This window comes from Heterocephalus glaber, unplaced genomic scaffold, assembly GCF_053883595.1.
Source record: "Heterocephalus glaber isolate CG9 unplaced genomic scaffold, H.glaber_assembly_v1.0 deba00001594, whole genome shotgun sequence".
Taxonomy (NCBI): Eukaryota; Metazoa; Chordata; class Mammalia; order Rodentia; family Bathyergidae; genus Heterocephalus; species Heterocephalus glaber.
This window is the reverse complement of record NW_028258369.1, coordinates 17934-36218: the sequence shown is the minus strand read 5'-3', so window position 1 is coordinate 36218 and position 18285 is coordinate 17934. Positions and strand designations below refer to the sequence as shown.

The following is an 18285-nucleotide window of genomic DNA, read 5'->3' as shown; positions in this document are numbered from 1 at the left end:
CGGACGGGCCCCAACCCAGGCCTCGGGACCTCGCGCCCCCTGGCCCCGCTCCGGATCCCCGCAGCCCAGCCCAGCTGCGGCCCGCACCCTCCACGCCTCTATTTCAAACTTATTTAATCTTTGCCATGTCTTTCATATGAGGAACAATGTTATTTACCCATAAATTCACGTGTAAAGGCATTTGCTTTTTTTTAAGGAATCGCAATAGCAAAATGGAACAAAATGTGTGTCCCTCAACAGGAAATTGTTTAATAATGGACTACGTACACATTTGAATTCAACAATGAAGCCAAAAGAATCTATGTCTTCTGCGGCCAATCTGAAATGAAACACTCCATTCAAATTCTCCTGCAAATATCAAGGTGGTTTAAAAAATTCTTTCTAGTCTTGCGGTTATAAATCCAGGACCAGTAGATTCTATGCCAAATAAACTGCTCAACTAAAGATCTGAAAATAATTAGGAGGAGTAGTGTAAGCACCCAGAGGGATGAAGACATTTCTAAGCTTCACTATTCTGAAGAGAACAATCCCATGGAAGGGGTTGTCGATGTCACAAAGGAGTCCATGGTGAGGGACAGGGTATCCAGAGAGTTGGAACCCTCAGGGGCGGGGGCCAGACAGGGGAGTCTGGGCTGTTCATTCCTTGGGAGCCACTGTGGGCTCTAGAGAAGGCTGTGAAGAACTGGCCAGGACTTCAGGTCCAGGGTGGATAGGAAGGCTCACTGATGAAGACGGGAAGGGCACTGTAATGGGGAATGTGCTGAGGCTGGACACAGAAGCTGAGTCCAGGACAGAGTCAGCTCTCCAGGAACCGCAGTGCGAGGGGCAGGAGGACTGCAGGCAACTGAACCCTATGGGCAGTTCCCAGTCAGCTTGGATTCTCCCTTGCACTTTCCTTCTTTAGGCCTGCTTCTAGCACTTCGGACACAGGGTATATTTTATTTTTCTAGAGACATTTTGGTGTCATAGGAAAGAATAAGGGACATAACAGTGGCCTCGGTTTGGGTGAAAATAAAACAGTGCGCTTCAGACTCGCTGTGTGTGGTCCTAGCTCTGCCATTTACCAGCCATGTGAACATAAATATTTGAGTTCTTCATATTCCAAGTGTGTCTGATAAACCTCATCCTGTAGTACTATCGGAATACATGTAATGTAAAAAAAAAAAATTAAGAAAGGGGGCAAATATTGGGTCTTTAAAGAACGGCAGTTGTGACTATGATCATATCCATACTAGAAGAGACCATTTACATCTCTGGGAAGCTTTGGTCATCAAAAAGGTAGAGAACATGCAGTGCTCCAGGACAAAAAGGATCAAATTCATCATAATGCTGATAAGCAAACAGCAAAAAGTAAATTTCCTGCAGGGGAGAATACGTTATTTAATATGGGAGCATGGAATTCAGCAAGATTTTTCTGAAAACCTATAGACTTTATGACAAAGACCAATAATTCCTCTCCTTCTTTGCTGTCCCCCAGGAAAATATCTCGATTTTTGTTTTATTACAACAGCATCTAGACATAATTTAAAGTTTTGGCAAATTCCACAAGATAATCTAATTTATGTAAAAGTTTCAGGTAAAGAGTATCACTCAACGGAATCTTGGGCTCTCACTTTAGGAAAAACGCCCTTTATTCCTCAAAAACACTCTAAACCTGTACAAAATACTAGTTTGTGCACTGTGTTCAAATGCACTCGGACAGGAGCGCCATTCTTTTTCTATTCTACCCCACAATTATTTTCTGCTTTATAATTTCAGAGTAATCACTAAGGGCAATTTGTCATTCTAGACTTAATTCATTAATGCTAAGCCTCACTTTCTGAGGGCTTGGCCAAAGCACACAAATGTCAGAGCCTTATCAATCCCAGGATGCGGCTAACTAAATATGAGCTCCCAGAAAGTGACTGTAATGTCCCCAAACTCTAAGTTCTTTGACTGCTCTCATCTAGATCTCCCCTCCTCCAGCCTGGCTCTTTTTTATTTGTTCCGATTCAAGGTTCTGTTTCAATCTTCATTCTATAAAAATTTCTCTGAAGACTCCACAAATCTAAGGTCAGAGGATGGGTCATTTTGATCTTAGCATCATTACTACAAGCATAGAACTTTCCAAAGAGCAGATACTCAATTAATGATGAGAATAAATGAGCCACTGAGCAAGAATATAGTTTACTGTTCTTTATTCGTATTCTTGAATCAGTTAAAGGCAACAAGGTACATCTCTTTGAACTTTACAAAAAAAGAGGCAAACCAGTATTTTGAGTATGTTTCACTTCGCTATTACTGCTTTAAGACCCCAGCTATATTTTGGGGGGCTCTTTCGCACATTGCCAAGAAATACCTCCATTCCAAAGCCACGCATTTACTCTTAACACAAAGAAGTAAACGAAGATTTCTAAATGTGTTAAAGAAAGCTAAAATTAATACGCATAATTTTGTGGCAACAATATATGTGTGAGCTGGTTAATTCATAACCATGCATTCTGAAGTTAAACCAATACTCTACCAAAAGGGAAAAAAAAAAACATTTGAAAGATACAAGAGTTTAACAGGAATATAGGAATGTATAATGATCTCCATGTCAACCCCCAACTACCTGTAAGGAAGGAAACCCTCCTCAAAAATACAGCAAAACGTGACTCTTACAACTCACTGAGGGGTATAGTGGCTGGAGTTCCCCCTAGGACTTCAAGTAAATAGAGAAGTATGGCCATGCTTGGCTGTAGCTTTGGTGTCAGCCCTCTCTTCCTCCTGTCTCAAAGCCTCTGCATACTGGAAACGGAAGACACTAGGGATGGTTTCATTAATCTTGGCCAAAAACTCAAGGACCTTCATCTTGCTGGTCTCAATGTGTGCCCTTCGGCCCCACAGGAATTCACAGCGTGGAGGATCACTATGAGGCACCTGGCGGTATACCAGATACCCTAACTTTACCAGATCTTTGGTGATGAGCTTTCGTGGCTCACCAAAGATTAAGTGTTCCTCCCCATCATAAACCTTCAAAATACTCAGAAATTTCCAGATTTCTTCTTCAGAGGCAGAGTTACCATTTAAGAAGATCAGCCCAAGGAGAGGCATCAGAAGCCCATTTGTGGGGAAGTCCAAGCCACCCATTGGACTGCCACTGTTGCGGTCATCTAATTTGCTGATAAGGGTGTAGGAGCCACTCCCAGGCTTGACTTCCTTCAGCTCAAGACCAAAGAGCAGGTCGACCTGATCAGCAGCCATCTTGAGGATCTCAGGGAATTGCTGCCGGAACCTTTTGTGGATAATCTTCAGCATTCCACCCTTCCTCACAGGCTCTTGTAATTGATACCTGTACAGCAGGTAGTGCATCAACATTTCTGCCTTATTCATTAAGAGATCTTTTTCTGAGCTCGCAGGAGAGCGTGTGGCCGTAGAGGAAGTTGCCCTTTCAGGCCTCTTGCCCTTAGCACCTTTACCAGATTTTTTGTGTGAAGGCGCACCTGCAATAGCGGGAGTGGGTGGAGCTCCTTGGGACTTCGGAGGAAGCCCAGCAGCAGAGGAGCATGGAGCAGCATCTCCAGAGAGAGAAGAGCAGGAAGGGGTCTCTCCTTCCTGTGCCCTGAGAGCCTGAGCTTCCTGGAGACACTGGGTCTCACTTCGGGCTTGGCGGCGTTTCTCACGAGCACGGAGCTTGCTCTTCTGTCCCCGGGGCATGATGGCTGAGGTCAGCGACAGCAGGCAAGTCTGTGCGCTGGAGAGCAGGTGTTGCAGGAACCTGGAGGAGAAAGAATGAGATCCCCTGAGTACTTTCAGCAAGAAGATTCCACTGTGCCTCTGGGCAGCGCCTCCTCACTGCTCTAGCTACACTGTGTCCTTTTTCTTCTCCTGGCCCCCAGGACCCTGTGGAGGGAGTTGTCTTGTGTCTTAGGCTGTACCCCTCTCTAGGGCTGCCTTGGAGACCGCACTATCTGACCATGCATTCTCCACTTACGTGCAAGTGTGCTCTCAGTTTGCACAGAGAATCATCATAGGTATTCTTGGTAGGGCCTGTCACCGCGTTCTTGGGCTACTCTGAATTTCAAGCTTAATGCACCCTGGTATGATGAAACTAAAAATGAGGGAATTCATCTTTCCATTACTCCCGTGAGGAAGCAATGCTGACAGTTCTGTGGAGCTGTCTCTATCCTGTGATCATTGGTCCTCAATCCTCACACAGTCTGCTCTCTACTCCTTCAGACTTGACACAAAGAAATGACAAGAAGTCTCAACTGATAACAGTGCTTCGGTTTTCCAAGGAGAAGAGCCCAGCCAGAGCCACACTCTTTGTTGTTTCCTTTGGCTTTAAGGGGGTGGTAATTTCAGCTTTCACCCATGGTTAGTACTTTGACTTTAAGTAGCGCTTAGAGTTCCCCACTCTCTATGTGAAGATGTGCAGAAATAGGAGAGTAAAGCCCACACCTATTCCTCCCTGACTCTTACTGGAGGACATGAGGGTGGCTGTGTCTGACCACATTGCTACATTATCAGAGGCTCAAAGCTGTGGCTAGCAGGTTGTGGCCTTATGATACGTGGTCTTATTTATGGTTCTTACTCAAAGTCTCCAGTTCGACCTCCAAATACTGTCCTTGCTGAAAGATCATACTAAGTCCTGAACTTCTCTGCTGTTCCAGGAAAGGAATCACAGAACACTTCTTCCTGACAACTATGCCTGGGATTGCCCAGGCATGACAGAGAAAGGTCTCTGTTGGACCCTCGGGGATGGTATTGTTTGGGAGTTGTTTGAATTTCTCAAGGCTATCTCTGTGATTTCTGGTACATACTAGTAATCATTTCTCTAATGACCAGATGCCCTTTATATCAGATTAAGATTCAAGCCTACCTCAGAATCCAAAGACCAAGCAAAATATGAGGCACGTCTAGTTCTCACTGCATCTATGGAACCTCATTGTGTTGGGTATGTTGCACTCCTCACTTGGACGGATTTTGAGCTTCACCATCAGGCTGTCCGAGGATTCCAGACTGATACCAAGGCCTTTTCCTCCAGGAGTCCCAGGGATGGATGCAAAGGGGAGATGCCTTTGGTTACTTCTACGTGGGGTTCCTCAAAAGTGAGAGGCAATGGGATTTTGTGGAAGCTCATTTTCTGATTAAGAGCTCAACTAACTTCGCCCTTGGTGCACCCTATCTTAGCACTTATCCAGTATTATTAATGATTACAACTCTCTGAGATTTTTAACTATGGTGTGATCATCTGCTCTTTTGGCCTCCCCATACCTGCCTGTAGTCTCCCGAGGCTGAAAACTGAGGAGGAATTCTCTGTTGCCTTCAGTGTTCTGTGGTGGGTGGTTCCTTCAGCTCTCAGGGTCCTCACCTTGACACCTGGCACTAACTGGAATCCCGAACCTGCTTATCTGAGACGTCCCACTATGACAACATGGCACATCGCCCTCAGAGCTTCATGGGAGGAGAAAATGAGATTTATACCACCATTCCCTGCTCCTGCAGTTCTCAGGCAAAGGCCTCTATACGGGTCACTGCTTCCTTGGACCTGTCTGCACATATCCATAGTGACCCACTCAACTCCTCTTGAAACAAAGTTTCATTTCAAAGGGGTTACCACATTAATCTGACCATAGTCTCTTTCCCTTTCCCTGATCAGCCTGTCCTCTGAAAACCCAGTGGACATATTAAATTGTGCCCTGGGCTACTGATAGAAGAGCTAGCAGCTCTCATTCTTGCAGCTTCGCCCTTCTTCTCTGGGATGGAAAGTGAACCCTGGTCACATTATAGACCATTAAGTCACGTGTTAGCTGTGCCTGCGCCCCTTCCCATGTGCTGCAGTAACTCTCACGCCTCCAAACAATGTCCTCCATTCCTGGCAGGACCTTAGAGATATGTAAGTCACTTCAGTCTATCACCCTGGACAGGGGGCACTAGGTCGAAGAGCTCCGTGGAGGGTTCGTGCACATGGGCACACTGAGCTCCTCAGTCCTAACTCATGGTCCTTCCTGTGGGGGCAGATATCACCGGGTTGAAGAGCCATGCTAATCTGATGGCCCTCACCACATTAACGAAGGCCATAGAAAACTATGGTTTCCTCATACATGTGACCCCCCACTGCTGGCTTCCTTAGGGGTACAGTGGTGAGCAGCTCTCCATCCTTTCTCTACTTTTGACAGGAGCATAGTTCCACTGGTCCTCCTAAGGATGAGCACCTGGACTCCTCAAGGGTCTGGGTTCCCTTTCTGCACACCTGGCTCATACAATGTTTTCAACCATCCTGTGACTGCCCAGGAGAAAAGGGGGCGGCACAGACACAGACTGACAGATTGGATGGCATTTCCAAGGCCCGGAGGAGTGCGAATATGGATAGGAACCCCTATTTTGGAGTTGGTGCTTCCCCTTAGTTCCAGCCACGCTGCTGACCTTGCCACTGCATATGGCTGGGGAGATCTCTCTAGACTAACCTCATTCTGCCAGCCTCACAACAGGGCCCCATACAGGGAACACAGCCCCTGCACATGAGTATCCTTGCCTGGAGCTTCACAGGAAGGAGCTCAGGAGTATTGCTTTGTGTTCTTACCTATTGTGGGGAATGATCATCTCACTAGCACTTAGAGCCTTAAACATGACCCTCCTTAGGACCTAGGTTGCCTCTAACCTCCTGAATCTTGGCTACTTATTTGTGCCAAAGGTCTCTCTTTCCTGATGTTGTTGTGGCAAAACTCAGGTTGAAACCTGGGTTTTGGCCTCACAGCATCACCCCAAGCTGTAATGAATGGAGAACGATACCCTAAGTACAAACTCTGGGACCTAACAATAGCACTGGTCCTGGGAATTCACCATCTTCAACAGCACACAGTGCCTTCCAGATGCAGGCCTCAGCCCTGCCCATGGAAATGAGCTCAGTAACCACACCCATACAACCAATGCCCAAGGTCTCCCGGGGCTAAAGCCAGGAGCAGATTTCTATGTGACCACCCTGTTTTCTAATCAAAGCTCTCTAGACACCCACCGGCATATTTACTAGAGCCAGGGATTCCTCCTTCTACTACTGCTGAGAGTCAGACAACCACCAAAACAAAATATCACCAGCTACTTCCCTGCAGGGGAAATATGGACATGACCCCTATGGTGCCCTCTGCTTGCCAGCCCTGACAGCTGGGCTGTGCCCTGTGAACACTGCCATTGTGGGATGCAGTCTCTCAGCAGCACTCAGGATCTTCCCCATGACTCTGGTATTGTGCAGGACTCTTCCCTCCATGACACGAACTCTACAGAAGTCGAGGGCCTTCCCTTCCTGAGATTGCCCTCCTGGAAGATCACCAAGGGAGTCCCACTGAGCTATGAGAGTTCATAAAACTGCACGTTGAAATTTTAAAAGAATTGTTAGAATAAGACATGTTGCCTTTACTCTCCCAGCAAAATACTCCCCCTCGTTTCAAACACACTTATTCCATCCTTTTTGTTACTATCTGAAGCAGTTCTAAAAATCCCATTTCCTGCTATTATGAGATACAAACAAATACAATGACCCCAGACTGCTCATTGCCTTCCAGTGTGAAAATAGAGGAGTGAACACATTAGGACCTGTCAGTTTACACCCTCTACGAAGGATCTGGAGGTTTGAGGCACATTCCAGTGTCAAAATGACCACTGAAAGAATTTTTGTTAATTCAGTCAGTGGATCCAGCATCCATGAGGCACAACGAAAGAGTGTCCTTTTAATAATTAGGTAACTGTGTTTGAAGCCAGCAGCAGTATTTTCAGGGAGATTAATGACAATGTGTCTTGCAGTGTAAATTTTTTAATTATTTAAGCACACACTTTTTCCGTTGATCATCGCTTGTATATATATTGGGGCTGTTGAGTCGGCAATTAATGAGACCCCGTCTGCTATGTGAAAAATCCAATTAACAATATTTGCAGTTTCAAATCGGAAATCTGCAGGGCTGAACAGGCAAGTTGGAAAATCAGGCTGGGTTCCCACACTGCCCACTTCAGGCTGAATTCCTTCTGCTCAAAACCTCAGGAGTTGCTCTTTGCTACACACAACTGATTGCAGGAGGCCACCTGTACTGATGGAGGACAATGTGCTTTACTCAGATGAGTCCAGTAGTTTAATGGCAATCACAGCTGAAGCACTCCTCAGCCGATCCACTGCAGAACAACAGCATCTCTGATGTTTAACTCAACTACTGGGTACCACAGTCTTAAGGGACACAGGAAGTGATAACATAGAAATAGTAGCGATGATAGAGAGGAATCTAGACATAGAAACCTGAGCTTGTCACTAACTGGGACGAAAAATAGTGAAGAAATGATAATAGATCTGGGGGAAAATCTCTTTGTGTTTTTTTCACACTGAGGTTGAAATAATTATTAGTGAATTATGCATGAAATGGCTTTGAGGTTTTACGTGTAGATGAGAACTTGAGATACTATATCTCGAAGTTAGACTCAAATAATCCTTGCAAGTGCAGGACTATGTGAAGTTGTCTGGGGCTAGAAGTGGAGAGGAAAGGTTAGGCCCTTGAATATGGGAATTGGCAGAACACAGATTCGTTAATGGCTGAGCTGAGAAAGAGAAGCCTAGTGAGGACATGGAGAAAAGACAGTCTGGTGAATAAAAGAAGAACTGGGGCAGGGTAGTGTCTTCAGAACTATGGCAGAGACCATGCAATGCTAATTCACCTTCATATTGCACCTCACTGGCACATGGAAAACTCCGTATTTTACAACAACCCTTGTCCCTAGACAGATACATATGATTAGTTCTAGCCAGCAATATGGGAAGTGTGAGATGCTGGAGCATCTGGCAACCTGAATTCCACAGTGAAAAAGTGCAAAAAAAATCCTTAAATCCTCTCCATCACTGGTACATACTGAACAGCTAACGTCATGGAGTAAATAAGCCCTTGTTGTGTTAGAATGCTGATATTAAATTTTCACCCTAGTGTAACTGTTCTATCCTTGACTAACACTAAATCTAAGGCAGTAGGATGTTTATCACAGCAGTGCCACATATACCACATGTCCGGAAAGGGACCCTGCAGGAGAGTCTCACATGTGGAATACTTGAGCCAACAGTTCCAAATATTTTAGGAGTCTTCAACTCTGCCAATTTGCTGGAGAATCTGCACTGTTCCTTGGATTAAGCTAGAAAACGTACTTATCAGATCAATACAATTAAGAGTTCACTTGAATTGGAAATTGCTATCCTAACACATATAAAAATGCAGTATTTGTCTTACAGTTTGACTTGAAACACTGAAGATAGAAATGTTGATTAAATTACCTTACCTTAAGACATTGAGAATTTAGGCAATTTACCAAACTTTTCTTGCCTAGAAAATAGTGGAGTCTGATACAAAGAGCAAGTATCTGCTGCTGGAATCTCCTGTTTTTAAATATTTCCTTTGTTTTTCTAGCATGTCTAGAATAAACAAGTCCCGTGCACTGCACAAAAAAAAAGGTGAACTCTCAGGATTTTATAGACTGGAATACTTTTGTTTGTTGACACAGCTCTTAGACTATTTACTGTTGCTAATACACCATAGTATAAAACGGGGAATCTGTCGACCCAAGAGGTTTATTTTGGCTCATAGCTTAAATGAAAGTCTGTGGGACATATTTGGTGAGGGCATTCTTGCTTCTAGAGTTCTGAGGCAGCACAGGGCACCACATGGCCGGAGACCTGGAGCATAGAGGTGAATGTGTATGTATTTTCTGGCTTATCTCTTTCTTTGTCCTTACAAAGCCACCGCACTGCAATCATGGAGGCTTCATCATGATGACTTTATCAAATCTTATTCACCTAAATTTTCATACTCGTAATATCACAGAAGGGGGAAAATCTTCAGCATGAGAACCTAAAAGGACCAGTCATTGAAACCATTACATGTGCCAATGTGAGAGTGGCAGTGGCTTAATATTTAAATTTCTACATTTCATTGGTGAAATAAAACATCATTAACTGCATTTTGTAAATTACTTCTAATTTTTCCCATTTTATGATGTCCATGGCATCTACAATTGGGATGTCCCGAAGCTTTTAACATTTGTTTTTCCTAACATTTAAATATATTTAAAAATGATATTTGCTTCCCATGAAAGACAAACAAGAGCATAATAAAACTAAGACATGAACAGTGTGTAAGCACTGCTAGACCTTAATGCTTTTACTAGCTCACTTCTCCTGACTAATGGAACAGCCACAAACTCAGCAAGTTAACACAACAACCATTTGTGGGCAGTGTCCGTGCACCAGCCGTTGTGGCTCTGGATCACACTATAGATGGGCTCAGATCAGATGACTGCTTGGAACTTTATCTAATGGTAGTGGCAAATGTTTTCAAGCACAGCTCAATGTAGAAGAAAACTGTAAACCTTTGGTTCAGTCATGATTGGCCAAAGCCAAGCCTCATCACTGAACCCAAAGGTTGTAAGTGTGGAAGGACAATCTGCTCATGACATGGCTCTGAGATTCAGAACTGAGGTACAGAGAAGGGTGAAGGGCTTGGGTTCATAATTCTACCTATCATTGTATATTTCAGTCACTAAAATAACATCTACCTGCATATCGACATATGATTTGGTTGAAGAACATCTTTTACACATGAAGTCTAAAGTTTCCCTGATATCACCACCTTATCCCAAGGAGTGGACTAAGAACTACGTCTGCATCCAGATTAAGGTGATAGTTATCTTTCTTGGCCAGGCAGGAATCATGGCACTTTCAGTGTGTCCCCTAGTTATTTCTGTTAACAAGGAATGATCTACATAGCTCTACAGATGTGCCTGTCAGCAGCAGGCCCCTACCTGCCATAGATTCCCAGAGCCCTTGGCTGTGGTTAATGCTTGGTCAGCACAATTTTCCTCATATACTAATCTTTGTTTGCACCTCTTGCTATTTTCTTAGTCTAAATTTCCAAAAGGAGAGTGACCTGAAAAACTCTGAAGGATACTCTTCAAAACCTCTCTGTATATAGTGAGGAGCTCAATTTAGCCTTTCCCTAGTCATAGATATCATTATTTAAAAAATCTTTCACATTTTTGATGAAAGAATGATATTTATTCCTACATTTATTAGTGTGGAGGAACTTTTAAAAATATTTGTACATTAAAACCTCCTTCCTTCTTTCCATCTTTCTTTCATTAACTAATTCAGAACACAGTAAATTTTCCATCTCTTGGAACTTTGCAATTTGGAGGAATATTTGAATAATTGCATCATAAAGATTTAGAGCCCGAGGGGAATCCCTCCGTGCTGATGAGGATGATGGAGAAAGAATGAACTCTGCTATGAATTAATATTTACCAGTGCTAGAAATGTCTTGATAATATAAATGGCACTGAAAACATTATTGACTCATTGTTCTTTGAGAAAATTTAGCCAACAGTTTGGGGGACAAATAAATTCTAGACCACAGACTTCCAGGAAAAATATAGTGTGAGCTACACTTATAATCATAAACTATCTACTAGCTACATTAAAAAAAGAGAAACGTGAAAATAACTTTAATCATACATGTTACTTATGAGATATTTTAGACACCTATCCTTTTTATTAGGTATTTGACACGGGAAATGTACCTCATACTTATAAAATATTTCAGGTCTGAATAACTACAAGTGTTTCATAAGGCCCTCATTTGTGGTATTGGTACTGGATACCCTAAGCTCTAGACCACATTGTGAACATCTGAAGGAGTCTCAATAAAAAAGGCAATGCACCTATTAAAATTTTGTGCTTTTACAGAATGAATAGTCTATAGAGTCATAGAGAAGACACACAGGGGGTACTGGCTATAAATTTTTTGAATGAACAATCCTCATTTGGAAAGTCATTAGGACAATGAACAACATAACATATATTTTCTTTTATATAACACTATGAGGTATGCCATTTGCTTAGTACTTTTTGAACACCATTCAGAGGAAGATCATCAAAAATTTTCAAGACAGATTATCCAAGTTCCATGCCATCCTCCACATTTGACTAACTTGTTAATTTTCTTAGAAATCTTGGACATAAAGGACACACGCCACTAAATTTAAAAAGACAGAATTTCCTAGCTGTATAGCATAGTATGGTATCAGAACTTGTTTCCCACAGTATCTTAGTATGTAGGACATCACTGCACAAATAAATTTGCTAGGAAGCTGGAGTGAGACAGTACATTTATATTATTTTACTATTATCTCAAGGGCTTGACCCAGTGTTCCACGTGACAAAATATGAAGAGTGGCAGAATGCAAACAATGCTAGACCTAATTATTTCCTTCTACCTCTAAAGGGTGACATATTTCACCGATTGAGAAATGGACTGATGTTGAATTCATCTGGACAGGCAGTAATTATGGTGGGGCATTCCGCTTAGACTTGACAAATATCTTTCATATCCACACCTACAGAGCTTTAAGTAGCTGAGTTAATGTCTGTTTCATATCCAGTCTCCACTCTAGTGATGTCAGCCTTCCTGCTATTTGCCATCTGTTGTAATAGATTAAATGGAGTCTCACATTCTGAAAACGTGAAAACCAGGAGTCAAATATTGCAGGAGATAAGCCAGCAAGGGCCTGAACCACTGAGATGGCACAAGAATTTTAAAAAGGGCAATTTACAAACAATAACTTTTAAGAGCTGCTAATTCTTTTGAACACTGTTATGTCCTTAGTATACACACTGTGAGCAAAACATAAACTAAACTTCACATAAGCATAAAGTCTTAAAATGTACTTTAATCCCAAAGTCTTAATGTAGAAGAACTTCTGCTTCCAGCCTAGATAGAGTGACAGGAACCAGTTTACCTATTACATCAGAACCAACACCAGTACTAAAAACAGGTTAAACACAAAAAACAAAGTGTTTAAGTCATCTGGCATTCAGAAAGGAAGGACAGTGATCTCTGGAATATGGGGAAAAAAGGGATTAGACATAAGCTCATCCCAAATTCAATGAGAACTATAAATTCATTGATCCAAGATGCTAAAAGAGCCCTCCAAAAAGAAATGTAAAGAAAACTGTAAGACACTTTGAAGTCAAATTGCTTAGAAGACGTGAGATAGATGGAGATGACAGGAGACTGTCTTTCCAAAACAATACAAGATAAAAGACCATGTTAATACCTATAAATTTTGAAACAGAAGAAAGCTTAATGTAGCATACTATATCCAGTGAATACATCTTCAGAAACTAAGAGTAAGAAAAGCTTCTCCCAAAATAAAAAAAAACCTGCAAGGATTCACTACCAAAGGTTCACTGTAGTAAATGTTCTATAGCTGGGAGCAGCTTGTGAGGCTGAGGCAGGAGGAATTTAAGTTCACGGCCAAACTGGGCAACTTAGCCAAACTCGATCCCAAAATTAAAAAAAAAAAAAAATTGAAAAGCTTCGTGGATGTAGCTTCCTGAATTCCATCTCAATACCACAAAAGTGTTAAAGAATATATGTTGATTAAATGTTGGATAAAACCCCCAAGAATGAGAGGGAAGAAATGGAAGTACACTCTTGTTTCTTATGTGCCTGACTATTCTGTTTCAAAAGCTATGGTCGGATTTTTTCTCAAGGCCTGAGCCCCTGGTAACCAGATGAGCTCACACACACCAGGCTCAAACAAACATTATCTAATGTGCGAACACAGTGACTGCAAACCCCAGAAACAAATTATTCCCTGTTTTTCAAAGCAACAGCTAGGGCTGGAGATATAGCCCAGTGGTGCCACTGCCTGCCTCACAAGCGCAAGGTCCCCAGGTCCATCCCCGCTACAAAAAAAAAAAAAGAAAAAAAATTCAAAGCAACAACTCCTATCAGGAAACCTTGAGTGTGTCATATTTAAGGGAATGACGCTATACATCTTCAGTAGATTTGGCTGAGATTGAGCAAAGGGAGACGCACGACTGAAGAGCATCGCAGGGCATGTTGCTGAGCAGAGGCCACAGATCAAAGCGGAGCTAGCCAGGCTGCTTACATTTGCTGAAGGATTGTACACAACCATATGAGCCAAGAATTTCAAAAGAATGAAACATGGATAACAAAAAACAGAAATCCCCCAAGTTCTCCCATACGAAGGCGGTCCCGGGGAGAAGGTGTTGGGAAGTCTCCACCTCACAGGACACCTGGACACAGGGCTAAAAGGGGAGAGAGGCAGGGACTGGAGTCAGCAAGAAGAAAAAGCATGTGAGAACTGCAGATGAGGATCCTGTGCTGAGGAGAGGGCAGCCACGCCCATGCTGCAGATGGAGAGGACATGAGTGTGCGGGAGGGCAGTGTGGGCCTCTGCATGTCCACATGCGGCTAGGGTGAGCAGAGAGAGAGTGGAAAGCAAAAGACATAGTGCGAGGTCCACTGGGGATGCGGGGAGAGCACCCCATTACTACAATGGTAAAAAGCCTGTGAGGAAGTGGCCCGAGCATCTCTGAGAACCTGAGTCTCACCTTGGGCCCGGCGGCGTTGCTGACCCGCACGGAGCTTACTCTCCTTTCCCAGGTTAAAACAGCTACGGTCAGGAACAGTAGGCAGGGATGAGGACACGATGACAGGAGACTGGGATGCCTGCAGCCAGGAGAATGAGATACTGTGAGCACCCACGGAAGGGACAGACCACAGTGACTTTTTTAAATGTGGCTCCCCTACTGATTTCCATGAGGGTGGTGTGGTAGGAATGCACAACACGGGGATCTGTTCTCTTGGTCATCCTGTTCTCTAAGGTCCCACAGACGATCCTATTAAATCCTGAGCATGGAACTTAGTCTGCACCTTTTCAGTCCTGCCTCGTTCTACGTAGGGTGACAGGAGGCACTGGCAGTGTGGCAGCGAGGACTCCTGTCTTTTGTTGCCTGAGATCCTCTATGTTTTCCAGATTCTCACAGTCGATCCTTCCAGGCCCTGGGCCACTCCCTGTTGCTACTCTGAAACTGACAACTCAAAGCTGCTTGCTAGCCAGAGAAGAAACTGAAAGGGATCTTCAGTCTCCTACTCTGCTAAGAATGCAGAAGATAGAATCCTTTCTGATTTGGGCTCTATCCTCCTGAAGCCCTTCACTCTGGCTCCACAGAAGTCTTGGAACCAAACCTTGTACTGTGGTCGCTGCACCCTTACACTAAAAGGCTCACCTCCTTTAGGACAAAATAATGAAGCGAGGTTGAAGCAAGAGGATGGCAAGTTCTAGTTTAACAGAGTCACGAAGGAATGAGGTGAAATCTTGCTTCAAAACAGAAAACAAAAAAATGGCCTAGAGATTTATTTCCTTGTGATCCCTCTGGGTAAAATCTCCTAGCCAGCAAACAAACAAACAAACAAACAAACAAACCAACAAACAAAAAACCAAATTAAATAAGCGGGTACAAACACAGACACACACACACAGAAATAACGGAGAAGGCTAAGCTGGTGGCCCTTTCCTGTGCTCTATAAGGCTGGAAATGTTCCTGCCACGGGGACTGCCTCAGCATGTCAACGTGTCTGAGACTTGCAGTAATGGTGGTGTTCAAACACATCCTCTTCTTTCGGATGCACGTCCTCTCATCCCTAAGAATCTAACCACTCCTCTTGCTATGGCCCAGCTACCTCAGACAGGGACCTCCTCTGTCTCGGACCAATGTCGGTGGTCAGGAGAGGTCATCTCAGGTTGCAGACACTAGCATGGTCCCCCTTTTCTTAACAAACTACGAGGGCCTCGGGTGTAGGCCTCAACTCCTTTAGACCGCTGCAATTTCCAGCCCAGCCTCGACAACTTAAAAGACTGGGGAAGACCTTGTCTCAAAACACAAACTATAAAGTCTGAGGATGGAATCCAGGGGGATGGCCTTGGATTGAATCTCCATTTGGAAATAAAAGAAAAGAGAAAAAAAAAGCAGAAAAGATAAGGCCCAGGTCTCCCCTCCATGTACACTCAGGTTGCTTCCTAAGCACAAGGCCGCTCTTCCCCGGAGCCTTTCTAGGAAAACCTCCATACCATTCCTTTACCCGGCAAGAGCGGCCGCTCCACCCGCTCCACGGGCGGGCGGAACGCACTCCCCTCCCCCACCCACTTCTTTCCCCACGCAGCGGGACTGAACACGGAGTTTCGGCACTCAGCTTCCTCCACGGCCCTTCTTATTTTATATTTGCCTCGCGAAGCCCATAAATTCCCGGGCTGACGTCAAAATTGTCACCCTCCTGCCTCTGCCTCCGAGTTTCCCGGATTAGACTTGAGCTACACCAAACCCAACCCGCAGCCCCTTTGATTAAGAGAGGAAGAATCGCTTCAGTCCACATTTAGGAACCCTAAAGTGACCTCAGACCAACCCTAGGAATTCACCTGGAGCTGCAGAAAGCCAGCCGCCCAGCCGCTCCGGGCCGCTCTGCGCCGCTCACGAAGCGGCTCGGCAGATGCCTGTGCAAGTGCAGGAAGTGAGGGTGGTCCACATCCGGCCACACGTGCATGGGGTCTCCAGGGCTGTCATCAGGGGTGAATCCTTAAAGGGACCTCACTGTTTCGGAGTGATTCAGAACTCCCCAGATCTCGCCTTGATAGCCAGCAAAGCCTGGAATTCCTCATTCTACACTCCTGAGGCACACAGCCTCCAATCTAACCGCACGCTTCCCTCAGTCACTGAAGAAGAAATCCCTGCATACCCACAGGCTCCCGCGACCACAGCATCACTAGACTCAGAGCAGGAACAGGACTTGAGGAGCCTGCACATCCGGGCACAGGTCCTCTCAGTAGTAGGCCGGTTCTTCCCCGTGACCCACGTTTTACTCAAAGCCCTTCTTCTGCTTGACTAGGGAACTAACTGCCCACCACAGCTGGACTCTGCTTCCTGAGACCTCCACGTAGAAATAGGCTCTTTAGCCTGCCAGCTCTGACAGGAGCCTCAAAGTGAGAAGTCTTTTCTGGGAGGATCTTTCTGCTAGCTGGCATCCTCTCATAAAATTTGGATTCCTTGCTTTGAACTCGGGGCCTTGCACTTGCCAGGTAGGCTTTGTGCCATTGAACTATAGCCCTGGCCCTGGATTCCTCTTTCTTCTTTTTTTTTTTTTTCCCCTTAAATTCTTTTATTGGTACATTGTAGGTATACAACACAATTACATTTCTCATTGGGAACTTGTACCCTTACATGATGCATCTTGGTTCTTATTTTTTCCCCATTCCTAGCCCTCCCTTCACCCCCTCCACCCTTCCCTATTTACAAAGACTTTATTTCCATTTTTTCCATTTCTCATCCTGGATTCCTCTTTTTGACCCCTGTTCAATTCTAGGTCTGCTGCTTATGCAAACTGACGCTAACTGCTAACCCCATTAGCCTGAGGTCCTGAGGGCCATGAGTCTTTTCAGGTAGAAATCACACTTGATCTTAACCAAAAAGCCGAGGAGCGATGTGCAGGTAGAAATCAGACTAACTGCGCTTCCTGGGGCTTCCTAGGGCAGAGAGAATAGGAGCAATTCTTGAGGCATCATTTGGGGGTTTCTTGTATGAGCGTAGGCTACATGTAGTCCACATTCAGCTGCTCACCCGGAGAGATAAATAAACTTTTCTTTTTGGTACCAGGAATCGAGCTCAGGACCTTGTGCTTGCCAGGCAGGCAGGGAGCCACTGAGCTAAATCTCTGGCCCGAGATGACTTATCTTATACCTCCGGATGCTGTTTATCTGAACGTGCTCCTGTCACATGGAGTTCTTGCCTCCCTGAGAATTGCATGTTTGAACTCAGGAGGCCCTTCCTGTGACCACAGTCTTTTCAGTACCTTCAAGAATAAGCGGCTGCAGCTGGACACTATAGGACGTGGTGTTCCGGCTTGGTCTTCCATCATTCTCATTTCTGATCCTCACATTCACATCTCTCACAGGTGTTAGCCTTCCCTCTACTGAAGTGAGGTCTCTTTCTCTAAGGCTCTGGGTGACTCCCGCCTTTGCAGTGGTTGTGTCCTGCATAATTCAAGGGAATGCTCACCTTACCCTCTCTGTCTTCATTTAAGGATCTGGACAGATTCCTAGTCCTTGCACAAAGCTGACCATTTTCTGCCCTCAAGCTCTGCAGAAAAGCGCCCTCTGTCACAGGTGTGATTTGATGTTGAGAAAGCACAACAGAACCAAGGGGTAGGTGCTAAATTGGTAAATCTACCACCTCGTTCCAAATTTACTTCGGAGTGATGGTCAATGAGAGCTTAAAGACATTCATATAATTTATAACCAAGAGTTAAAACCAAGCATCTCTTTAGAAATAGAATAACCATAATTCATACTGAGAAAAATATGAATGAAAGAATGCAGTAGTGTTTGTAAGGATGAATTTATTTTCCCTTTCTTTTATTGTCATTTATATAGATAGAAAGATAC

The 18285-nt window shown here is 44.3% G+C and overlaps 1 protein-coding gene across 1 annotated transcript; it reads right to left on the bottom strand.

Moving 5' to 3' along the window:
* Window positions 1-2182: 2182 nt before the first annotated feature.
* On the bottom strand, window positions 2183-16365 carry LOC147823234 (melanoma-associated antigen B1-like). The gene is made up of 3 exons (XM_087193775.1): window positions 16267-16365; window positions 14402-14519; window positions 2183-3739 (listed from the first exon to the last, which is right to left on the bottom strand). Exon 3 carries the CDS (start codon window positions 3676-3678, stop codon window positions 2686-2688), a length of 993 nt encoding a protein of 330 aa, XP_087049901.1. The 5' UTR covers window positions 3679-3739; window positions 14402-14519; window positions 16267-16365; the 3' UTR covers window positions 2183-2685.
* Window positions 16366-18285: the final 1920 nt, after the last annotated feature.